This window comes from Crocuta crocuta, unplaced genomic scaffold (genome assembly GCF_008692635.1).
Source record: "Crocuta crocuta isolate KB4526 unplaced genomic scaffold, BGI_CrCroc_1.0 scaffold154, whole genome shotgun sequence".
Classification (NCBI taxonomy): domain Eukaryota; kingdom Metazoa; phylum Chordata; class Mammalia; order Carnivora; family Hyaenidae; genus Crocuta; species Crocuta crocuta.
Window position 1 is genome coordinate 11642240 of NW_027530545.1, and position 26506 is coordinate 11668745.

Consider the following 26506-nt stretch of genomic DNA (forward strand, 5'->3'; position numbering starts at 1 on the left):
ATTCTTATGTAGAAAAGGATTATCATTTGCCCATTTCAGTTTTCATTTTCTAGAATAGACAGAGATGGGCATGAGGTAATGATGCTTTTGCTGCAGAGACAGTCATTGTGAGCTTTTCCCAGTGAGTACAATCACATACTCCTAGAAGGATTAATCAGATTTTATTTTGAATCTGTTCTTTAATTTTTTTTAATGTTTTTTTTTTCTAGGAGAGAGAGAGAGACAGCGTGAGCAGGGGAGGGTCAGAGAGAGAGGGAGACACAGAATCTGAAGCAGGCTCCAGGCTCTGAGTTGGCAGTCAGCACAGAGCCCGATGCGGGGCTTGAACCCACGAACCGCGAGATCATGACCCAAGCGAAAGTCGGACACCCAACCGACTAAGCCACCCAGGCGCCCCTGTTCTTTAATTTTTGATAACTAAATAGCCAGTCTACTTTTGTTTTCTTTGCAACATTTCCTACGAATTTCACTAAGGTGCAGTTGGTAGGCCTTGATTGTTTTGGTAGGCACAACAGATAAGCTTCCTGGAGAAGTGAAACAGCTCAGCACCAGCTCATTCAGCATTATGACATCTAACTTGAAAGAATGATGAGAAATTCATTCAACTACCCAAGAACAACATAAAAATAGAAGACATTTAAACAATAAAATACTATTATTCTTGCATTTGGAGAAGAGAAGTAACAAAAAGAAGCCTATAGATGAGATTATATGTTCCCCAGAAAAGAGCCAAATGGAAAATAAAGGGTAAGTGGCATTTCAGATGGATTTTGTACATCAACATATCCAGAGAATTCATGGATTACATCCAGGGAATTGTTTGGAGCTTTGCTTTCTTGGCTGTTTTTTTAGTGAGGGTAGTTTCTTCTTGGTTTCATTTTTGTTATTGTTGTTTTTGCTTGTCTAGAGCTGTTGACTTAGTTCATGATTTCGGTGTGGTGTAGACAGAAGTCACAAAGAAAGTGTAAGTATTGTTTCTGTCTCAGTCTGCAGCCACCATTTGAACACGGTTGATGAGATGAAACAAACATCCACCATCTAAAATCATTGCCATGGCATGGCCACTATGACAGTAATCATATGCAGGGTTATTCTACACAAAGATAGACTAGATAGCTCTTCTGTATATGAACAAATCTTATCAAAGTTTCAAAGGCCAGTGTCTGGCTCCAGACTCTCAAAAATGTACCTAGAGGAATTATTCTTGTCATAAGGGTAGTGTGCTTCTTAAATTTTAAAGAACAAATGAATCAAATGTTAAAATGAAGATTCTGTTCAGTAAGTTACAGGTGGGGCTTATGATTCTATATCTCCTAATGAGTTTCCAGATGGTGTTGCTGCTGCTGGTCCATGGACCATATTTTAAGTAGCAAACACCTAGTAGGATTCTGAAAGAATGAGATATTGGAGGCAAATTCTGCTGAAATCCTAGGCATCCTGGTGTTTTTCAAGAACCATAGAAGCAGTGTATATTTGGAAACTGCTAAGAATCCTTCTAATACAAGTCAAGAAAACCTATCAATATCCCATCAGAAAGTTCTGGAATCTGTTCCTTTCTCCATTCCCATTTCCTAGCTTCAGCCTACATTGTGATTTGACCCACTGTAATAGTTTCCTAATTTTTCTCTTTATCTCTTAACTTTCATTCCTTTCTTTTTTTTTTTCTAAATATTTTTATTTATTTCTAGGAGAGAGAGAGACAGCATGAGCAGGGGAGGGTCAGAGAGAGAGGGAGTCACAGACTGAAACAGGCTCCAGGCTCTGAGCTGGCAGTCATCACAGAGCCCGACGCGGGGCTCGAACCCACGAACCGCGAGATCATGACCTAAGCGAAAGTCGGACGCTTAACCGACTAAGCCACCCAGGCGCCCCTACTTTCATTCTTTTCTTATGCCACCTTTCTTTTTGCCATTCTCCACTTTCCACCAAAAATTACTACTTTGCATATCTCATCTGTTCATGTCTCCTGCCTTCACAAAAGTCCGTCACTAAGCTCCCATTGCTTGCAGTATAAAATCCAAATTTCTTAGCAGTTTATGCAAGACCCTCTGCCACTGTTCCCTGTTCATTTCCAAACTGGTCTCCAGTCATTGCTCTAACCTGTTGTGCTCTTTAGACTCACTAATCTGTGGCAGTTCTCCAACATGTTGTACTCTATAGTTCTTTCTTTCCTATCTAATATGGATCAATTTTATGTATTCTCTGCCATTCCTATCTTCTCAATCTAAAAAGTTTCACAGCAGTATTAAACTCCAGGTACCCTTTCTTTCACTCTATTGGCTGCCCTCCCTTCCCTAGCTCTCTTCCTCCCATCTCCTACCTGGGTTTCCAGGGATCAATTTCCAAAACTATTACCTACACTCATGTCCTTGTCTCAAGAACTGCTTCTTGAGGAACCAAAACTAAAACACCTGTCAAGAGGTCAGTTCTGGGGTGCCTAACTGGCTCAGTAAAGTGCCCGACTTGGGCTCAGGTCATGATGTCATGGTTTGTGGTTTTGAGCCCCGCATCTGGCTCTCTGCTCTCACTGCAGAGCCCACTTCAGATCTTTCCTCTCTCTCTCTCAAAACTAAATTAATTAATTTTTAAAGAGTGGTCAATGCTTCACATCTCAAACTTTCCCCTCATTCCTCATACATAAAATTTGCAATTCGTTTCTTTGCTGCATTGCATTTACTCAGTCATTTATTCACTCACTCACTGAGACATTTAATATGGAGCACTACTATGTTTCAGATTCTGTTCTAGGTAATGGGGGCAAGAAGGAGTAATCATATGAAGGTCATGGCTAGATCCTCAGGCACTTGCAGTCTAATAGGATAGAAAGATCCTGGCTTAAGCAAATGACTAAAACCTTGTTCAGATAGAACTATCTCTCCTATATATCAAAATCTCTTAATTCAGATAGAGCAGACATGGTGGTCATCTAGGCATACTTGCCAGCCTGTTGATGGAGGGTGTTTTGGGTGAGACCAGACTTTTAGCATCTTTCAGTTTATCCTTATAAGTAGCTCTATCTATGCTCATGTGGTTTTGATATTTTTACTCTGGTCAAAAAAGCCATCTCTTTATCAGTAGATGTATTATGATATTTGTCTTGATTCTAATATATATGTGTGTGTATATATAATAAAGAAAATATTTTCTTTTTTTAAAAGTGAAATTATATAATTCTATGTCAAAATCCTAGTACTGTACCATTTTACCATTTTAAGAATAGAAAAGGTAACAAACACTTGGTGAAGTTTAACCTCTAGAGAATACCATAACATCAGGCTTATACATTCAGGAATTGCAAAACTGAGAATTTATTATGCATAATGCTCAGAACCTCTTAAGGAAGCTAAAGGAAAAGTACATATGATGCCATGAGTCAATAGAATGATGGTGATATTACAAAATTAAGCATTTGGTAAATTATGTATTTGTTTAATCTGTGTTTGCCAACTATTTAAGTCAATGGCAAAGTTCATTCTTGCTGGATTTCTAAAGGGAAGAACTGATGGATTTATAGTACATAAATTTTACTCAGAGTATACTCATTTGCAAATCATTGTATCTAATATTAGTATTACAGGGTTGGTTCCTGCGTTAGGCGGCTCGTCACATCTCCTAGCGGTGACTGATCCCCGTCAAGAGAGGCTACCTCAAGAAACAAACCAAAGTACACAAGGTGGAGAGTCTGAAATATCACTATGAGTAGGAAAATAAAATAAACAAGGTCTCAACAAGAGAGACCAAGAGATACCATTCAAAAAACACTCTCTGAAAGGATAGGCCCTGGACAGTCAAAAAACCTTCTTGGGTACAGCAGCACTCACAGGTCCAAAGAGCATAACAAGTCTTTAAAACTAACAAGAGACAGAAAGCTAACTAAAATGACAAAACGAAAGAGCTCTCCTCCAAAGAAATTCCAAGAAGAATTGACAGCTAATGAGCTGCTCAAAACAGATATAAGCAGCATATATGACTGAACAAGATTTTAGAACAATAATCATAAAATTAATAGCTGGGCTTGAAAAAAGCATAGGGGACATGAAAGAAAGTATGGCTACAGACATGGAGAATAAAAATAGGCATGATGAATTAAAAAATGGGATAAATGAGATACATAATAAATTAGAGGTGTCCTATGCACAGACTGAAGACGCAGAAAGGAGAATAAGTGATTTAGAAGACACCATTATAGAAAAAGAGGAAACTGAGAAAAAAAAAGAGACAAATTGATCCAGGAACATGAAAGAAGAGTTCGAGAGCTCAGCAATATGGTCAAACACAACAATGTCCATATCATAGGAATCCCAAGGGGCACCTGGATGGCTTAGTCGGTTAAGCGTCTGGCTTTCGCTTAGGTCATGATCTCGCGGGTCGTGGGTTTGAGCCCCACGTCGGGCTCTGTGCTGGCTGCCAGCTCAGAGCNAATGCATTATCCAACCTGGAAGGTATTCCACATCCTAAATATTTAATTGATTTCTCCATCAGGAGAAGATGAGCCTACACAATAAGCAGATCCTGTCTATATGTAAGTGTCCGATTAATAGTGCCTCTAATTTAGGGTAATTTAGGAGTTTACAACTTATAAAATGGCTATTCCTTCCACATTCCTTCCAAAGTACCAGGAGGATTGTGTCTGGATTAATTGCAAACAGCAGACACTCCTCTGTGTATAATGAAAAGTCAGAGTCAGCATCATCCAACCATGCACCTAGAATTTGAGATCTCATCTGAGTATTTTTCACAAGGGGCTTCACATCTGAAGTAAATTGAAGTGGCAAAGGAGGAAAGTTCTAATTGTTGCATCTCCCTATTAAAAAAGTTTAACAAGTCAAGTTTATTCCTGCTGATTTTTACTTAGTTGGGTCTTAGCTAACAGAGTGAGAAAGATAAATCAAGCCACTTGCAGATTTTCCTAATGGTGCAAAGTTTGGCACCCTGAGGATTGTGGAAATGTCTATTACTACACTTGTAAGGAAGAGAAGTGGAACAAGACTGTGGGTGGCTGGATCCATATGAGTGATTTATTACCCCCGAATCTACTTAGTCATTTCCGGATAAGCACTTAAGTGCCAAAGTGTATGGCCATTTTCAGTTGAAGAAAAGAACTGAGCACATCTTAATATACAAAACCAATATACCATTCAGAGAAATCAGCATTTTTTTCTGAGTTTAACCAACAAACTGTTAAATTGGAGTTGATACATGTCAACAGTGTAATTGAACTTTACCTAAATATGTTTACTTCTGATTTTTTGGGGTCCTTTCAATTCTATTTGTTTTTAGGGAAAACAATGACTTTTGTTAAATTTTATTTGGGGATTGGAAGTCTGAAACTAAGTAAGTTAAAAATCTACTAGAATATCGGGTATATCATTTTTTTAATGTTAAATTTACCTTTTCTGTGGCAGGTTTTCCCTACATTTTCTTGAAGAGCCACTTTGTAGACAGCTTAATTTTTGTTCAAATACAAATTAAATCAATTTTCTGGGGAAAAATAATCAGGATAGCTCCTGTTCTCCACAACAAAGAAAATACATTTGTAGACATATTCAGGAAATTTAAATCCCTCAATGCTCTTCTGAGCAAGTCCAAGGAGATTTGAAGACTGACACTTTGTACTTTGCTATTCCCGAGAGGCATATGTATGATCATCTTTACTGAGGTTTGTTCCCATCCCTGCTGAATTAATATGCATTTTCGTTAACTAATCTTGAAACAACAGGAATAAAGTTTATCCAGGTCTTTTATACCTCAGAGAACAAAACAAATACTACAAATCTTTAGAGAGAAAGGATATACAAAAGGGCTTGAGGTGAATATTTCAAAGCAAATACTCTTTAAATGATGTGCAAATTATTTCAGCTCTTGAGCATGATTTATGAAAGGGGATTAGCCCACTGAAATAAGAACCAAGTTTAAACTGTTGGGTTTCAAAGTCAAAGATGAGAAGTGGTTACAAGAAAAGGAAAGAGAAAGGCGATCATAATTTAGGGAGGGATTCATTTTCGTTTTTCTCCTTAACTGACTCACCTTAAATTGTCACCAATTGTTGTTCTTAACTGCAATGGAAAGTATTGCATTTCTCCTCAATTATCTATGAAGTTACGACTGTAAATAATTAAGAAATGACACTAGAATTTATATTTCAGCAATAAGGTCTCCTTGCTGTGTATTAAACATAATCACAAACTGTGTTAAACATAACTATGCAAGCTGGAAAGGATAGCGCCTAAAAGCCTTGAGTAGGAGAACACTTTTTTTTTCAATTCACAAGTCACATCTATAATAACACAACGTAATACATTCTAGTATTCCAATATGCTCTTCAAGTAATAGTTAAAACCTTCTTCTAAGACTTATGAAAATGATTGCTTTCATGTAATTGTAAAGATTATTAAGTGAGCTCACTCCTTATGATTCTATAATGACCCACGGTTCTGGAAGGTAAAGGAAATTTTAATGATCCCACTCACATGTGATTAATGGCAAACACTTGACTAAAATTCTGGATTTTGTTCAATAAAAATGAGTTAAGCAAAAATTCTGTGGGTTCTCAGCCAACCCCTTCTGTGGAATAGTTATGCCCAGTTTAAAAAGAAAGCATAGAACCTCAATAACAAACCAGGTACTGATGATGAGGAAATAAAAAAGAAGATAAATTATTCTTATGTAAGATGTCCTAGAGTAATAAACCTAAATAAGTGAAGTGGATCCAGGCAGTACTAAAATTTTGAGGAAACTCTTTCGATCTATTTCATTACTCTCCAATAATTTTTTAAGACTGGGCATTTAGTGGCAAGTTTCTGAGGCAGATTCTTATGTAGAAAAGGATTATCATTTGCCCATTTCAGTTTTCATTTTCTAGAATAGACAGAGATGGGCATGAGGTAATGATGCTTTTGCTGCAGAGACAGTCATTGTGAGCTTTTCCCAGTGAGTACAATCACATACTCCTAGAAGGATTAATCAGATTTTATTTTGAATCTGTTCTTTAATTTTTTTTAATGTTTTTTTTTTCTAGGAGAGAGAGAGAGACAGCGTGAGCAGGGGAGGGTCAGAGAGAGAGGGAGACACAGAATCTGAAGCAGGCTCCAGGCTCTGAGTTGGCAGTCAGCACAGAGCCCGACGCGGGGCTTGAACCCACGAACCGCGAGATCATGACCCAAGCGAAAGTCGGACACCCAACCGACTAAGCCACCCAGGCGCCCCTGTTCTTTAATTTTTGATAACTAAATAGCCAGTCTACTTTTGTTTTCTTTGCAACATTTCCTACGAATTTCACTAAGGTGCAGTTGGTAGGCCTTGATTGTTTTGGTAGGCACAACAGATAAGCTTCCTGGAGAAGTGAAACAGCTCAGCACCAGCTCATTCAGCATTATGACATCTAACTTGAAAGAATGATGAGAAATTCATTCAACTACCCAAGAACAACATAAAAATAGAAGACATTTAAACAATAAAATACTATTATTCTTGCATTTGGAGAAGAGAAGTAACAAAAAGAAGCCTATAGATGAGATTATATGTTCCCCAGAAAAGAGCCAAATGGAAAATAAAGGGTAAGTGGCATTTCAGATGGATTTTGTACATCAACATATCCAGAGAATTCATGGATTACATCCAGGGAATTGTTTGGAGCTTTGCTTTCTTGGCTGTTTTTTTAGTGAGGGTAGTTTCTTCTTGGTTTCATTTTTGTTATTGTTGTTTTTGCTTGTCTAGAGCTGTTGACTTAGTTCATGATTTCGGTGTGGTGTAGACAGAAGTCACAAAGAAAGTGTAAGTATTGTTTCTGTCTCAGTCTGCAGCCACCATTTGAACACGGTTGATGAGATGAAACAAACATCCACCATCTAAAATCATTGCCATGGCATGGCCACTATGACAGTAATCATATGCAGGGTTATTCTACACAAAGATAGACTAGATAGCTCTTCTGTATATGAACAAATCTTATCAAAGTTTCAAAGGCCAGTGTCTGGCTCCAGACTCTCAAAAATGTACCTAGAGGAATTATTCTTGTCATAAGGGTAGTGTGCTTCTTAAATTTTAAAGAACAAATGAATCAAATGTTAAAATGAAGATTCTGTTCAGTAAGTTACAGGTGGGGCTTATGATTCTATATCTCCTAATGAGTTTCCAGATGGTGTTGCTGCTGCTGGTCCATGGACCATATTTTAAGTAGCAAACACCTAGTAGGATTCTGAAAGAATGAGATATTGGAGGCAAATTCTGCTGAAATCCTAGGCATCCTGGTGTTTTTCAAGAACCATAGAAGCAGTGTATATTTGGAAACTGCTAAGAATCCTTCTAATACAAGTCAAGAAAACCTATCAATATCCCATCAGAAAGTTCTGGAATCTGTTCCTTTCTCCATTCCCATTTCCTAGCTTCAGCCTACATTGTGATTTGACCCACTGTAATAGTTTCCTAATTTTTCTCTTTATCTCTTAACTTTCATTCCTTTCTTTTTTTTTTTCTAAATATTTTTATTTATTTCTAGGAGAGAGAGAGACAGCATGAGCAGGGGAGGGTCAGAGAGAGAGGGAGTCACAGACTGAAACAGGCTCCAGGCTCTGAGCTGGCAGTCATCACAGAGCCCGACGCGGGGCTCGAACCCACGAACCGCGAGATCATGACCTAAGCGAAAGTCGGACGCTTAACCGACTAAGCCACCCAGGCGCCCCTACTTTCATTCTTTTCTTATGCCACCTTTCTCTTTGCCATTCTCCACTTTCCACCAAAAATTACTACTTTGCATATCTCATCTGTTCATGTCTCCTGCCTTCACAAAAGTCCGTCACTAAGCTCCCATTGCTTGCAGTATAAAATCCAAATTTCTTAGCAGTTTATGCAAGACCCTCTGCCACTGTTCCCTGTTCATTTCCAAACTGGTCTCCAGTCATTGCTCTAACCTGTTGTGCTCTTTAGACTCACTAATCTGTGGCAGTTCTCCAACATGTTGTACTCTATAGTTCTTTCTTTCCTATCTAATATGGATCAATTTTATGTATTCTCTGCCATTCCTATCTTCTCAATCTAAAAAGTTTCACAGCAGTATTAAACTCCAGGTACCCTTTCTTTCACTCTATTGGCTGCCCTCCCTTCCCTAGCTCTCTTCCTCCCATCTCCTACCTGGGTTTCCAGGGATCAATTTCCAAAACTATTACCTACACTCATGTCCTTGTCTCAAGAACTGCTTCTTGAGGAACCAAAACTAAAACACCTGTCAAGAGGTCAGTTCTGGGGTGCCTAACTGGCTCAGTAAAGTGCCCGACTTGGGCTCAGGTCATGATGTCATGGTTTGTGGTTTTGAGCCCCGCATCTGGCTCTCTGCTCTCACTGCAGAGCCCACTTCAGATCTTTCCTCTCTCTCTCTCAAAACTAAATTAATTAATTTTTAAAGAGTGGTCAATGCTTCACATCTCAAACTTTCCCCTCATTCCTCATACATAAAATTTGCAATTCGTTTCTTTGCTGCATTGCATTTACTCAGTCATTTATTCACTCACTCACTGAGACATTTAATATGGAGCACTACTATGTTTCAGATTCTGTTCTAGGTAATGGGGGCAAGAAGGAGTAATCATATGAAGGTCATGGCTAGATCCTCAGGCACTTGCAGTCTAATAGGATAGAAAGATCCTGGCTTAAGCAAATGACTAAAACCTTGTTCAGATAGAACTATCTCTCCTATATATCAAAATCTCTTAATTCAGATAGAGCAGACATGGTGGTCATCTAGGCATACTTGCCAGCCTGTTGATGGAGGGTGTTTTGGGTGAGACCAGACTTTTAGCATCTTTCAGTTTATCCTTATAAGTAGCTCTATCTATGCTCATGTGGTTTTGATATTTTTACTCTGGTCAAAAAAGCCATCTCTTTATCAGTAGATGTATTATGATATTTGTCTTGATTCTAATATATATGTGTGTGTATATATAATAAAGAAAATATTTTCTTTTTTTAAAAGTGAAATTATATAATTCTATGTCAAAATCCTAGTACTGTACCATTTTACCATTTTAAGAATAGAAAAGGTAACAAACACTTGGTGAAGTTTAACCTCTAGAGAATACCATAACATCAGGCTTATACATTCAGGAATTGCAAAACTGAGAATTTATTATGCATAATGCTCAGAACCTCTTAAGGAAGCTAAAGGAAAAGTACATATGATGCCATGAGTCAATAGAATGATGGTGATATTACAAAATTAAGCATTTGGTAAATTATGTATTTGTTTAATCTGTGTTTGCCAACTATTTAAGTCAATGGCAAAGTTCATTCTTGCTGTATTTCTAAAGGGAAGAACTGATGGATTTATAGTACATAAATTTTACTCAGAGTATACTCATTTGCAAATCATTGTATCTAATATTAGTATTACAGGGTTGGTTCCTGCGTTAGGCGGCTCGTCACATCTCCTAGCGGTGACTGATCCCCGTCAAGAGAGGCTACCTCAAGAAACAAACCAAAGTACACAAGGTGGAGAGTCTGAAATATCACTATGAGTAGGAAAATAAAATAAACAAGGTCTCAACAAGAGAGACCAAGAGATACCATTCAAAAAACACTCTCTGAAAGGATAGGCCCTGGACAGTCAAAAAACCTTCTTGGGTACAGCAGCACTCACAGGTCCAAAGAGCATAACAAGTCTTTAAAACTAACAAGAGACAGAAAGCTAACTAAAATGACAAAACGAAAGAGCTCTCCTCCAAAGAAATTCCAAGAAGAATTGACAGCTAATGAGCTGCTCAAAACAGATATAAGCAGCATATATGACTGAACAAGATTTTAGAACAATAATCATAAAATTAATAGCTGGGCTTGAAAAAAGCATAGGGGACATGAAAGAAAGTATGGCTACAGACATGGAGAATAAAAATAGGCATGATGAATTAAAAAATGGGATAAATGAGATACATAATAAATTAGAGGTGTCCTATGCACAGACTGAAGACGCAGAAAGGAGAATAAGTGATTTAGAAGACACCATTATAGAAAAAGAGGAAACTGAGAAAAAAAAAGAGACAAATTGATCCAGGAACATGAAAGAAGANGAAATTAAAAAATATATGGAAACAGATGAAAATGAAAACACAACAATACAAAATCTATGGGATGCGGCTAAAGCAGTCCTAAGAGGAGAGTACATTGCACTCCAGTCCTATTTCAAGAAACTAGAAAATGCACAAATCCAAAACCTAACANAAAGGAAACAATCCACAAAACTAATAGGCAGCCAACGGAATGGGAAAAGATAGTTGCAAATGACACATCAGATAAAGGGTTAATATCCAAAATCTATAGGAACTCACCAAACTCCACACCCGAAAAATAACAACCCAGTAAAGAAATGGGCAGAAGATATGAACAGAAACTTCTCCAAAGAGGACATCCAGATGGCCAACAGACACATGAAATGAAGCTCAGCATCCCTCCTCATCAGGGAAATACAAACCAAAACCACNCCATGAGAGACTCTTGAATGATGAGAACAAACTGAGGACTGATCGGTGTGTGGGGGTAGGGGGCATGGAGGAGGGCACTTGTGGGGATGAGCGTTGGGTGTTATATGGAAACCAACCTGACAATAAACTATTTGTAAAAAAAAATAATATTAGTATTACAATATAGATCTCCAAAATTGTTGGCTGTATTTTAGATTCAGTATATATATTAGTATATATATTCAGTATAGATCTGATATATGTATTAGATCATATACAAATCATATACACATTTATATGTCTGCACTATTCTATAGTAATTTATGTAAAAAGCACCTACATATTTATCTGGAAAGTAATTTTCAGGAAACTTAAGAAACTTGTCCAAATCTTACAGGTAGTTTATCCCAGAGGTAAGAATTATATTCAAATTTTGTGACTCTTTACCCAAATCTCTGATATAACAGTCAGAGCACCTTTTGAAAAAGGTGCACATAACAGTTTTATAAACTATTTTAGCCAGATTTTTTACAAATAAGCTGACCTTAAAGAAAATTTTTCTCAGAGACTTTTAAAATCCAAACTACTATTATTCTTTTTGGGGGGGAGGGGGGAGGGAGGGGGTAGCAGGGAAGGGGATGAAGGAAAGGGAGAAAGAGAATCTTTTTTTTTTAACTTTATTTATTTATTTTGAGAGAGAGCAAGTGGGGTAGGGCCCTAGAGAGATGGGGGAGAGAGAATCACAAGCAGGCTACACACTGTCAGCACCAGAGCCCAGTATCCGGCTCCAACTCACCAACCGTGAGACCATGACATGAGCCAAAATCAAGGGTCGGATGCTTAACCAACTGAACCATCCAGGCACCCTGGGAGAAAGATAATCTCGGGTAGATTCCATGTTCAGTGCAGGGCTCCATCTCATAACTCTGGGATTATGACCTGAGCCCAAACTAAGAGTCAGATGTTCAACCGACTGACCCACCCAGGTGCCTCAAACTACTATTAATCTTCTTTTGGTACACTAAAGAGTTTCTCTTTTTTTTCTTGCTTTCAGTACAGCCTTGCAAATTCTAAGTCGGAGCCCAGAGAAGAGCCTAAAGAGTAAGTATAAACCAGAGTTGTTCTTTCAAATCAAATAGGAGGCTAGGATGAATGATAGACAGATATTGAGAGGACAGTAACTGTAAGCAAAGGGATTAGGCTTTCTCCTTTCCCTCCTGCAAGGTCTTAGTCATTATCATCTTTACTACAGAATAAAGCACTTATTTGTACATGATTTTGTTAGGCCCAATATATGTGACCTGAATAAAACATACCATTGCTTTGAGATTTAAAATTCAAAGAGAAAACTGAGAGAGACATATAGATATGACCTTAAAATATCAAACCAGTGAAGTAGTCAGGGTAAAGGAACAATCTATTATTGTTCCTAAACAAGTTTCAGAAATTTCACCATCATTTTTAACACAAAAAGAGAAGTATGTTGATAACGGCCTCATTGATCGATTAACTAATTTAACCCTAATTTAACACTGTACATTTTGAATACCCTCAAATATCTCAAATATTGAATATCATTAAGCCACTCTGCTAGAGTACTTTTCAGAGTCTGGCAGTCTAATGGGTACACAGACATTCATAATTAGTTTCCTATTGTAACACACTTGGTAGCTGCAATGATCGAGATATGGACTGAATATTATAAGAAAACCAAGGAAGATTACCTCATTTATCACAGAGATCTGGGAAAGTTTTATGAGAAGGTATGGCCTGGACTAAGTCTTAAAGGATGTTAATTTAGCAAAGGAAGACCTTGACTCAAAGGTGAGAGTCTGCATAGAGCAATGTGCATCAAGGATTCTAAGCACTGTCTCTATAGAACATAAATCATGGGTCAGGGTAGTAGGGAAAAAATGAAGAAGTGGATGCAGGTCATAAAGAGCTTTCTATTGAGAAACTTTGACTGGAACCATTTCAATGAAGTCATTTGATTAGAAAATGTCCTTAACCTTTGACTTTGATTTTGGAAGTTATCACCTCTGATGGCTCAGTCCTAGTCCTTACATTTTCAATTTGCCATTTCATCTCCTATCTGGCTCCACTTTTTAGGCCAATTAATTTTGTATACAAAAAAAATTTATTTATATTAGGGAAATTGAGTAGCAGGAGTACTTGGCTTCAAGTTCTATGTAAATAATCAAAGAAAGATGAACTGGCAGACTGATTTACCTTTTGCAAGCCATCCATGAGACAGTTCTTGAAGGAAGCTAATGTTATAGATTACACTTTATTTAATTTGGATAGAAATGGCTGGTATTTTTGGATACATCTCATACCTTTGGGTGAAAGCAATACCTGATTTTCCTTGCATGGATATGGGTTTTATGATGAGTAATAAGAAATAAACTTATTTTTCAAGGAAATTTTAGGTTATATAACTCTTCTTTTTTTTCCTTGAGTATACCATTAGGCCTATTTGGGCCATGCAAATAAATGCATTAAAAGGAAATTAGTTTCTTTTAGGATTTTGTAGAAAATTATCATTGCTCCTATATTCCAGAAACAGAAAAGAGTAGACCAAATAAATTCTATATACAAAAGGAGGTGACCATGTGCCTTCAAAAGAATGTTGTTGTCTACACAGGGATTCAATGTAAGAATGCCTTAAATATCATGTTTAGCTAAGATACCTGAAACTTGATATAACAATAGTGAACAAATATTATATATTTAACATTACAGGGAAATGTTAATATATACGCATTCTGGAGTTATAGAATAAACAGAAGGAAACTTTCCAGAGGAGATCAAAGAGCACTTTTTATATTGTTTACAACCACAGTATTGTATTAATGCTAAGGAAATATTGCTCAATAGTTAGACCAAAGAGCCCTTTGGATTTGGCCTATTATTGAAAGAAAGATGCCATTTGACCTAATGAAATCAGAAATTGATTAAGTGCAGTTCATCTAAGGGGAAGAATGGTCACAGAGTTACTGCCAAGGTCAGGAAGAGACAGGGTGATCTAGTGCCGGAGTGCTGATAGGGTTAGATAGACTCTCAGAGAAGCTGATGTTACAAGATGCATGACAATGGGCACCCGCAGGTCAGAGGGCAAGATCAACCCCTTCGATGGGAAAGAAAAGATTAATCAGAATATTCTTTGCTCAGCTTATAACTAGGTCCTCTTATCAAATGATTCATGGAGAACTGAATGTTTTGAAGAAACTGTAATCTATGGGTCCCAGGAAAGCTGGGATTGCTGCTAGCTATCTTGGGAACACATGTCACAACAATTGCTGTAGTCACACAGTGTCTCAGTGAAGCCCTGTAACCTTCGTGAATAATACCGTTGTGACAAAGTAATTTGGATGCTTGATTATCAAGTGTGTGTCTAATCTTTACTGTTCTTTCTTCTCATAACGTTTAAATCCTCCAGCTTTAGCAACATAAATGTTCAATTAAAATTTTTCATGTTTTTCTTCAGTAACAGAAATATTTTGAAAAAAACACCTCCCTTAGCCTGTGGAAAACAATCAAGGAAAGAATTGACACTCACTGTTCCTCTGATATTGTCTGTCTTATGACTATAGTAAAACTAAGTAATTTTTACTTTCACACTTTAGTTCAATAGTTTATTTTTCTCAGGTGGATATTGACTGAAACTGGTGCCAGGGTAGCAGCATTGATTTTAGGGGGTAAAAAACAAGAATCAGATGATTGACCATCTTGCCCAAATCAAAAACCTTTGTCCCTCTGACAACACAATAACCCACAATATTCTATATAAATATGACTTTGTTGTTTCCAGGTAAGAGATTTTCTGTTTCTTCAGAGCAAGATATTATTTATGTGTGTAATTTTAATATTGTTTTTATTTTCTTGGCAGATGGCTTATTCATCTTATTATTTTCATGCATTGGCAAGATTAGGCTGTTTTACAAAAAATACTTAAGAAGAAGAAACTTTAAAATATGTATTTATATGGATCTCCAGAACAGACTTCACAATATGTGTTTTAAACAATTGCTAATTACATATTTATCCAAAAAACTGGGATGACTTTTCCATTTTGGATAACAAACATCTTACAAATTTCTTTAATTATACAGTTACCAGAAAGGCCACAATGGTCACAAGAAAAAATATATTGGCTTTTGGGGGAAAGATTGAAAAACAATGAGTTATCAGTGTGTGTGTGTGTGTGTGTGTGTGTGTGTGTGTGTATAAGGGGTCTTAATATAACTCATATTCAGAACATTTGCTCTTCAGAAACTTTCAAGCCAGAATTAGAAAATATGTATATTCCTTGATTGACTTATGAACATGAATAATGTGTATATGTGTGTGTGAATCATTTTTAATTTGTGAAACTTCAAACATACAGAAGAGAAGAGCATCATGATCACTCTGATAGATACCACCTAGATTCCTCAACTATTAACATTTGGGACAATGACAGACAATCTGTCATCATACACATTTCTTAGAAAGAACATCTGCCCTTGCCGGGGACTCACTTCCCTGCCCATGCAGCAAAATCTTCCTCCCCAATTCTCTATTCTCTCTCTTTCCCACTATTTTTTCTGGCATGGAAGTTCTGCATTCCCTTCCTCCTTGACAACACTGAGGATTTTCAGGGTCCAGGAGCCTCCTAGCCAAAGCCATTCTGATATTTCTAATTGCTTTGGTGGAGTTGGTATAGGAGTCGGGGAGGAGAAAAGGAGAAATTGGATGGAAAACAGCGCTACTGGAAAGTCTTGGCTCCTAGGGCCAGAGGTGCAACAAACCCAGAACAAGCTGTTCCCTAAAAACAACATTATAAATGATTATGTAAGGTTTAAGTGTGCTTTTGTGGCTAGTACGTGGTTTCCTTATGAAAATGTGTTGAGATCTAAGCAACCAGTTTACAATTGGATTTTGAGAACATAATCTACTTACTGCTGTGAATGGCCAGTGTTATAATTATTTAGATTAGAACAAAAAATAACTGTCTTCTCTATCAGACTTGTTTTCACTTGGCATGATCATGATTACTTTACAGACAAATTTTTAAACAAAGATATTATTAAAGGTTCACAAGTATTTTCATTTTCTACATTGTATGAATGTTTCATTCCAAATTTTCCAGTCCTAACTTTATTCCGGTAGCCTTGTACATACACCCCTACTCCCCTACTACACACATTACTAAGGGGCAATAGAATTGGGAATTTTATATCTAAATACTTTTAGGATTTCACCAAGAAGACATTTATGCATTTGTTTTTTTATGAAAATTTAATCAAAAGAAAGCTAAATGAAAACTCATCTGCAAAATAAAAATAATAATAATAATAAAAGAAAACTAATTTTCTTTCAGTTCTGTTACTTTTTTAAAAAATTTATTTATTTTGGGAGAGAGAGAGAGAGAGAGCATGTGAACTGGGGAGGGACGGAGAGAGAAGAAAGAGAGAGAGAGAGAAAAGCCTAAACAGGCTCTGCACTGTCAGCACAAATCCTGATGCAGGGTTTGAACCCATAAACTGTGAGAACATGCCCTAAGCTGAAACTGAGAGTTTTAACTGATGCTTAACTGACTGAGCCACCCAGACACGCCCAGTTCTTTTACTTTTTGATTTTATTCTTCTAACTCATGTTCATTTTGAGGTGCATATTTATAATGCTAAAAGTATCAGTTTTATATAAAACTTATCCAAGGTCTCCACACATGAATTTTATAGTTTACTGCTTGATTAGCATGGGGTATATTACTTCTAAGGCAGAACCCAAATACAAAACTAATTTTAAAAAGTTGAAAGTGCAGATGAGTGAATTCAGGACTTTTAGTTGTATACCTTCAGGTATATCTGTTAATGAAAAATAAAATGAATATACGAGTAAATGAATAAACTAAAGCTGTGTCTAAAGGAATAGTGAAATGGCTAGATGCTGAATCCTTTCCACCAATGGGAACTTCTTCATGAAGTTCTGGGCATCAAAGAAACAAGAGTATCTCTTGGCTCCCTTTAACTATTTCCTGGTGAGCTGCTCCCAAGAGCACCCTGGCTGCCATTTTCACCAGGGGAGTCTCCAGGAGAAAGACCAGCTGCTCATATTTAGATTTTGCAGCAATGAGTCCCATATCCAATTCTGTTTCTTTCCCCCTATTTTCTCTATACTTAAGGAGAGGTTGAAAGTATGTATGCCCTGGTCCAGTCTTCCATTAGACACTACACTCGGTTCATGCCCTATTTTGGTACCATCATGCCCATTTGGTACGCAGAGGATGATAATAAGAGTTCCTACTCATTGAGTACCTGCTGTGAGCTAAGCATTTACATATCTAATTTCAAATACTCACTCTATCCTGCAAGGACAGTATTAGACCCATGTTTATAGACCTGCAAACTAAAGCTCAGAAAATTAATAAACCTCTTCAAGGGTATCTGATGCGGGATTTATATTTGAGCCTTTCCTCTTTGCCATCAGTGGAAGATACTTCTCTTTCCTTGGAAAAATATGCTAGCATTTCCTTTGATTGACTCTCCACTTTCCATTAACAACCCTCCCTGGAGAGCTGCTCTCCCACTCATCCCATGCTGGTGTCCTGAATTTCCCACAGTGATTTGGCCCTTACATTGAATTTTCTGGCTTCTTGTCTGTTCGACTCAACTGATATCTTAAAATATCTGATTAGTCCTTAATAGTGTTGGCAGGTTAGAATCATATTTTTAAAAGGAAAGTATATTTAAGCACTTAACTTTCACAATTCACTCATTGAGAGCACATAATTTTTCCCATGTTACACAGAGAAGCTGGACAATGAAATGACCACCTGTTAGCTGCTAATGATGTTCACATGCCTTTAAAAAAGTAATTCTGGCTTTATCTGTCTACAATCTTGGCGACAAAACTCATGGGAACATCAAGGGCACAGGAAGCCAAAGGCAGCAAACTGACAATAAAGTTTGTGCTTAGACTACTAATAAGAAAGGAGATACTGTGAATCTCTAATTCTACATAATTATTTAATCTCAAGAGGGTAACATAAAACTGAATGCATGTTTTAAAAACCTAAGTTTGGGTGTTCAAATCCAGGACTTAGAAGGGTTTCACACAGTCTAATTCTTATTTGAAAAAATATTCTTAAAAATATCAATTATAAAATATGCCAATCACTATTTCAAGGGCATAGTCTAATTTGATATTGAGGTAAGTCAATCATTATGCCTTTCAGATGAAAATCAATACATACATAGTGAATGAACTTAAAGTAATAGATGGATATTAACTAACTGTATTCTATGTTGCAAATACATATACTAACCTTAAAAATGGGCTTACAACTATAAATATCCATCAAAACATAGAAGTGAAGCATTTTCTAAAATTAGGGCTAGCATTATAGATTAAATGACCCTTTTATTTTCATAGTTAGGTCAAAACCCCAAGATATCTGGGTTTAATTCTTCTGCTAATATGTTTTTGGGTCTGTGTTACGTTTACTGACTTCTATGGATCTCATTTTTAATGTAATATTTCCATCCAAGTCCAAGGTTGATATAAACTAAGTGTACCTTTTATTTGTTCACTTCACCATAGTATAATGGTTGAAAGCAGAGGTTCTAATATTAACCTGAATGGATTTGAAACTTGTCTCTGTAACTTGTCTTTGTACAATCTGCCTTAATTCTCTGCATGCCAGTTTCCTCATCTATAAAATAAAGTTAGCAGTAGTATCTGATTTACTAGGTTAGTGAGAGGACTAAGTAAGTCAACATTAGAACAATGCCCAGTAAAAAGTTAGGGTTTGATATTTGCTGACTGTCTTTATTTCTTACTGCAAAGGAAAGAGTGAATAGGAGGTCACTAGAGGATTAGGTACATTTTTAAATGAGTAGAATAAATCATATGTCTCTTCCCTTGTCTCTAGGCAAGACTGAATTTAAGCCCCAAATAGACAAATAGTTGTCTTTCTCAATCAAAAATAAATACTAAAGAGGAATAGCTGGCATATTATCCATAGGAACTTGTTTCTCCTAAAACATTTCGCTGAACACAGAATCTATTTTCCTCAATGTTTCTCAAACGCTTCTACAAATCTTTATTTTCTCCCAAGCTTCAGGCTTTAGAAGCATGTCAGGGTATCTTCCAAATCTCTACTAATCATTGCCTCATACATCCTGTGATACACACAACAAAATGTTCATATAATTAACAGCAACATGCTCACATACTCCCAACAACATTAACAATCCCACAATTGAATTCTAATTCTAAAATCTTAACTTAAATTTGAGGTCATATTAAGTAAAGGGGAACAATAACCAGGGATTAAAGGGAAACATTCAAAGTGAGATAACTCCAAACTGCCCCACCTTATAGAAAAATCTTTTTAAATGGCATTGTGAGCACTCTACAAAATAACTTAATTTGCAAGCACCATACAGTTTAACACATTAACATTGATCATTTTAAACTCCAACTTAACACAACTGGCTAGCTATATATGTTTCTAGCAGTTGTTGTATTGTGGTATGAGTGTTTGAATAATGACTTAATTTTGAAAGGGTGCTTCTACTCGAAGTTGTCATGCTATTTCTAGATTCTTAAGATCTAGAATAATTTAGCTCCGGAAGATATGCTATATATAAATGGCTTAGCTCTTCCTTGTCATATGCATGTGAGGGTGCATCTATGTTTATATATACATACATATAGATGTATATATACATACATATAGATGTATATATATATATATACACACACACATATAGATGTATATATATAGTCTTCCCTAATGCACACAAATATATGCATATACACATAGAGTCATTTAGCATATGTACTCATGTTCATGTGTAGATATTCTGTTAAAAGCCCTTCTCTATTTATGGAATTCTCTTTAATTCAAAAAGGTAGTATATAACTATACTGATCTTAGATCAGAGGGAGATGGCAGAAAAAATAGCGATTCAGAAGACTGAGGGTGGCTAGGTAGCTGATCTAGGAAAGGTACTATAATTTTTTTAAGAATTTGGAAAATTGGTTTTCTTTGATTTCAGAGACACCTAGTTTGCTTTCAGAGGTACCTTTCAGGAGGCTGAAACCCAAACCAGCTCTAAGATATGTGTGACATCTTCCCATAGTCCCCTTTCATTGAAGAGGAAGCAGGTTGGGCAAGGTGGAGAGATATACTCAAGCACACTATATGGTGAGATTGGATCGTTTTACTCCAAATTCATTTCTTTCCAAATATTAGAACTAGGGGCACCTGGGTGGCTCAGTTGGTTAGGCGACCGACTTCGGCTCTGGTCATGATCTCACAGTCTTTTGAGTTTGAGCCCCGCATTGGGCTCTGTGCTGACAGCTCAGAGTCCGGAGCCTGCTTCAGATTCTGTGTCTCCCTCTCTCTCTGCCCCTCCCCTGTTCAGGCTCTGTCTCTCTCTCTCTCTCTCAAAATTAAATAAACATTTAAAAAGAAGAATATTAGAGCTGGATATGTAGTTCATATAATATATGAACATCCCACATTTAACATATAATTCACACCCCACCCTTCTAAATCTTTTTGGTGGCCTGAAAGTCTGGAAAGTTGCCTAGCCTGTTGGTTTAAGTTGAGCCAACTGTGGTGGTCACTCACACATTTTTTAATGTATGGAAATCAAATAGTCAGCATACCAAGGTTTAGAGAGGCTTGACATTTCCCACTTTCAAAATCAATCACCAATCTGAACGCCGTGGCTATTACTCAGAGATTCAGAGGTTTGCTGTAAGCAGGGACCATGACCTTGGAACAATTATTTTCTCAAAAGGCATTACCAACAATGACGTGAGCAAAGCACCCAGACTGCCCTCTAGTTCATGATTCCCTGGCCAGGAAATGGCTGCGAATCTTCCATGAGTAGTATGAGTTTGGCTCAAATCTTATTCCAATGCATTTATATTTCATAAGCATTGCATTTAGACAATGTTAAAATCAGCAAGTAAAAAAAAATACTTACTTAAAGATTTTCTGTGCTCTGGTTTCTGTTCTTTTATATCATTATCGTAGTGACTTAGTAATTCAGTACTGGAGGATCTCTGGATTTTGAATAATTCCAGGTTTCTTGATGAACCACTTGGATCCTTTGGCTAGATATAACAATTAGACTTGAATAATTTACGAAGAAGAAAGGATTCCCCAAATAATTTAGAGATCTATTTTGATGTTAGATTTAAAGGGAAGATTAAACTAAGATAATTATTTTGGGATAGGACCTTTATGCTAAGCTCAATATTCAAATTTAATCACAGCCACACACACACACACACACACACACACACGAAACTAAATGCTGTGCATCACCCCAAGTATTCCACATGTATTAACTCAATTAATCATCAGAGTAATCCTATGAGGTAGATATTATAATTATCCTTACTTTCCAGACTAGAAATCTGAAGCCAAAAGAGATAAGTAATTTGCCTAAGGCCACACAGCTAGTAAAGGATAGAACCGGGATTCAAACTCAGGCAGTTTGACTCCAGAGTCCACTCTTAATGACAACACACTCTGTGTGTGGGTGGGTGAATGTGGGTGTGAGTCCTCAAGCATGCCTGGATAAGGGGACTATGTTGATAATGAAGAAAAGTCAATTTGTTATTTTTTAAAGTTTTAGCCCCAAAATGAAATAAAGGAAGATTGCAATTAAATAACACTAAAACCACACAAAAAATGCTGTCTTTTTTTATTTTCCTATTGTATACCTTATTAAAAGCGCTCAAGAATATTTCTTTCTCACGACTTTGCAAATATCAGTGTCCTAATTTAGATGTTTGGTCTAGAATCAGTTTAAAGTGGTAGTTTTCAACAGTCTGATTTTCTGAATGTATGATGTAGGGTAATTTCATGAAGTTTTAGATTCATAATTTTCATGAGAAGAACAATCTGGCTTAGCTAGAAGAACAATGAAAATCAGTACAAAGGATTATTATTTACTGGTGTTTGAACAGTGAGTATGGTCTTAAATACATTGGTTGTTTATTTTCAAGAATAAGTATTAATGACTGCATGAACTAAAAATATGAAATTTCAGGGGCGCCTGAGTGGCTCAGTCGGTTAAGTGTCTGATTTCGGCTCAGGTCATGATCACACGGTTTGTGGGTTCGAGCCCCACATTGGGTTCTGTGCTGACAGCTTACAGCCTGGAGCCTGCTTCGGATTCTGTGTCTCCCTGTCTCTCTGCCCCTCCCCCACTCATGCTCTGTCTCTCCCTGTCTCAAAAAGAAAAAAGAAATTTGAAAATATGAAATTTTAGTAGTCATCAGTGCTTGTGTGCTTTTTACAGCCATTAATAAACGAATATCCATATTATTTCTGGGAAAAAATGAATGCCCTGTGTTTTTGGAAGATAAATCAAATGACATTTAGCTCCACAAATCATGTCTGTTGAAACGGTTTTTAGTGGACTCTATTTAAACTTAAAATAACTTAATATCTCTTGATCTGCAGGATCCATTGAAATGTGTGTGTGTTATATGCCTAAACAGCACAATTTAAGTGACAACATTTTAATTAATAAAGGTAACAGCCAAAACAAATACATACCAATCTGTCAATTGCATTTTTGATAGCGTGGAACCAATCCAATATGATGAAGTCAATATCTGACTGTAGAAGGAACTCATTTCCTGATACTGTGGTGATCTGAAAAAAAAAAAAAATCAACAGGTAAGCAAACCACATAAAATAGATCTCTTACATTAAAAAATGGATACACACACACATTGTTTTAAAAACACACTTCAATATACCAAAACATTTTCTTGTATTCCAGTAATTGTCTTTCTGGGAACTGGGAGACTAGGATCATTTTGAACCACTCTCTATAAACTGTTTTTTCATGTCATAACAAATACATTATTGTTTTAATAATAGAACGATTAACTCAGAATAGGACTAAAGCTGAATTACTCCAACTCAAGGAGAAGCAAGCCAGGAAGTTCAGAATAATGCAGACAGTACCCACTTAAGTCAGAACCTCAGAAAAATGCACCCGGGTGTGTCAGAATTCATTCTGCACTTTTGGCTCTTTCCTGTTTGTCTTTTTCAAATCTAATAGTATCTCTATATTTGATTTCCTTTTATGGAGGGCTGTAAAAACAGATTATTTACCAAAGAGACTAATGCAGACTTTTCCAAAAGGTCATTCAAATGAATAACATTTGGCTATTTCTACTTTCCTATCATAAAGATCTATAGGAAAGTAATAAAGGACCAATTTCTCCACAAAAGGAGTGTATTAGAATACAACTTTATTTACATATTTGAACCTCTCATGGAGAGTATTTATCAAATGAACATCCCTATTCCAGACTCTCAGGGTGATTAAGTAGCTGGCAATATTTAACATGTAACTATACATTTTTCATTACACTGAATCTTTTCCTCCCCAGAATTGTGAGAGAAGAATGTGACCCTATAGAAACAGAGCAATGCTCTTGATTTCACATGTAAAAGCCTACTTAGAGACGAATTTGATTAGAGTGGGTGTGGACGCGCTTTTTGTATTAGGCCATCAATCTGAACTGCGAAGATTTTCCCTTTGTATTGACTTTTTGTTTCAACGGCAAGATGAACACTTCCTGACTAGTGTCACACATCAAGCAAGGCTACGGAGGTTTAGAGGACTGACATTTCAAAATACTCAATCAGGAGCTAGTCACCTCTTCGCAGCCTGACTTGCTCTGAATGGGAGGTGAACACTGAAATGTGGCACAGGTTCAGAAAATCGCAAATCATGCTTCAGGATGTCTCTATAATTCTATCATTAAAGTGACAATTATTACACCAAATAGCTCACTCTGAAAGTCTCAATGATTCTTATCACAACATTTAATGACAATGGTCCTGGAGTTTTAAAGAAATCTTTGATTACACACATACATATATATTCACTTGTCATTTATTTTTAGAAACGCTATATAGAGATGAAACATCACTCAGTGTTACAGCACAACCATTCTTGATTCCGACATTTTACAAGAATAAGGAAAGGACTGTCCAAGTACGTGCAATCATAAGAAGTGAAAGATCAGAAAATAAGAGGAATTTTATTATCCACATTAGAATTTGACAGACTACCAGAGCCAATCACTCTTTTATTTTTTTTTAAGTAAAATTGCACGTAAGATTTCGGAAGGCTCAAAATAGCCCCTAAATAGTCTTCTGTTTTATGTATCTATTACAAGACAGTTAAGCTGATGTTTGCCTAATTATCTGAACACCCAAGCAATGTTCTTCACTTACATAAAGTTCCAAATATTTACTTTATAAAGTGTTGCCACAGAAATAGTAATCTAAAAATATAAGGTCACTTGTGACTAACCCAAGAAAACTAGTAATGTCCTTGACCTCTACCTTCATCCTAATTTAACTTTAAATATTTTGATTATGAATGTAGTATGTAACATCACAATTTGTTAACATACACAAAGAAATATGAATTAGCCTAAGCACAACATGCAATCTAATATATATTTTTCTGCCATTATAAATAAACCACTATTAAAATTGTAAAAGAAACATTTCAAAGTATAAGAAACAAACATAATTAGATTTACTATATTCTGAGGGTTTAGGAAAGAGCTAACGCAGTTCAGTTTTCAGTCTAGTAAATTCAAACAGTGATAAAATGTAAGTACTTCGGCAGTACATTTGCATTTTTGGTGCATGCTATGCAATGCAAAGGGGATCTTTTACCGCCAGCACAACCAAAAACAAAATGTATTTTAAAAGTTTCTTTATCCAAATATATTACTGCATTAATCGTACATACTCAGTGATTTATGCATTCATTTGAGGAAGCTGGATCAGAGAACTATATGAATGCAATTCATTCAAAATCTACTATCAGAAAGATACAGTTCACATTCTTCCCTCTGTCTTCCCACTAATCTTTCCAGTTACTAGGCATTCTGGAGAAGTCTGCTACTGCTCTCTACAGTTTAAATGCATCCACTTCTTAATTACAGTCAGTAATTGACTTTGTTCTGCTCTATCCCAGCCATTCACAGGAAAGCAGTTTCAAAGTCTTTGCTCAAGCCCATTTAATTCAGGTTTCTCAATCCACATTTTTACATGACCTCTTTAAGGTTTTCTGATAAATGGTTTGCTGAATCATATTTGCAGTTTGAACAATCAAATTTTCAACACTCTTGAGGGGAAAAAACCATCAGTAAAAACTGTTAGCTTTGACTAAACCTTTTGATTGAGCAATTCCTGATGGCAATGTAAAGTGATGTAAAACTAATAACAGACAAAAAAAGATTTTAGATTAAGTCATGCTAATGTGTTCTTTCTATATCATGTTTTGCCCAAGTGACAGATGCTGGTGTGAGGTGGATGAAGAAAGAACTTAACAGAAAACACAATGGGTTTAGGCAAGAGTGGCTGGTCTCCATTTTGAATTGAAGCCTACTTTAGACAAATGTATCTTGAGCTGCCTCCTTGCCACCAGGTCATATTTTAAAGGGATATATCCTGCCACCAAGGCAGTCCTAATGAAATGTGCTAGTGTTGTCTAAAATAGACATCTTTAATTGCCTGTCTGGGGAAATTTGCCTTAAAGTTTTCACACCGGATAAGGATCTGTCTGAATTCTTGCTGGTGACACACGGATGCGTAGGCAATCATAGGAGTGTATCCACTGGGCAACGCAAAGAAGAGACACATTCTGTAACGTTTTTTGGTATTATTTCAAAAATAGTTTCCCTCTGGGCTAGGAAAATAGATCTGTGACCTTGCTGTGGTTCCTCTGAAGATGAAAGCAGGTATCTCCCAGCTCCCAAACTCCACCAATAAACAATGGGGAAAGAAGAAATGTGTTGTTCAGGCTTTACTTAACGCATGGAGTATTGTTATGCTAATTTAAACATCTTTGAGGAGTTTTAATAATTAGTGCTTACGTTTATTTAAGTATTAGCTCTGTCAGTATTGTCAGTTAAGTATTGCCCTTATCAATATACAGTCTGCCATTTAGTCTTGCCCATGTTAGATTTTAATTTAAGTGAAAAATAACATGTAGAATGGCATT

The 26506-nt window shown here is 36.5% G+C and overlaps 1 protein-coding gene and 1 long non-coding RNA gene across 3 annotated transcripts in view; one reads left to right on the forward strand and one right to left on the reverse strand.

The window, feature by feature from the left end:
- Positions 1-26263, forward strand: part of LOC144234453 (uncharacterized) — a 45313-nt gene extending 19050 nt beyond the window's left edge. Inside the window, exons 3-5 of one of the 2 annotated variants that reach the window (XR_013335954.1) lie at positions 12502-12548; positions 23046-23142; positions 25793-26263. This is a non-coding gene — a long non-coding RNA (uncharacterized LOC144234453). Of the gene's footprint in view, positions 1-12501; positions 12549-15336; positions 15458-23045; positions 23143-25792 lie in introns of those variants that run through there. The other variant, XR_013335953.1, reaches the window with a different exon arrangement.
- ARHGAP15 (Rho GTPase activating protein 15) overlaps positions 1-26506 on the reverse strand; it is a 623791-nt gene that overhangs the window by 295726 nt on the left and 301559 nt on the right. Inside the window, exons 7-8 of the mRNA XM_077767808.1 lie at positions 23020-23118; positions 21434-21563 (exon numbers count right to left, since the gene is read on the reverse strand). Coding sequence (XP_077623934.1) covers positions 21434-21563; positions 23020-23118 — 229 coding nt within the window. The remainder of the gene's footprint in view (positions 1-21433; positions 21564-23019; positions 23119-26506) is intronic.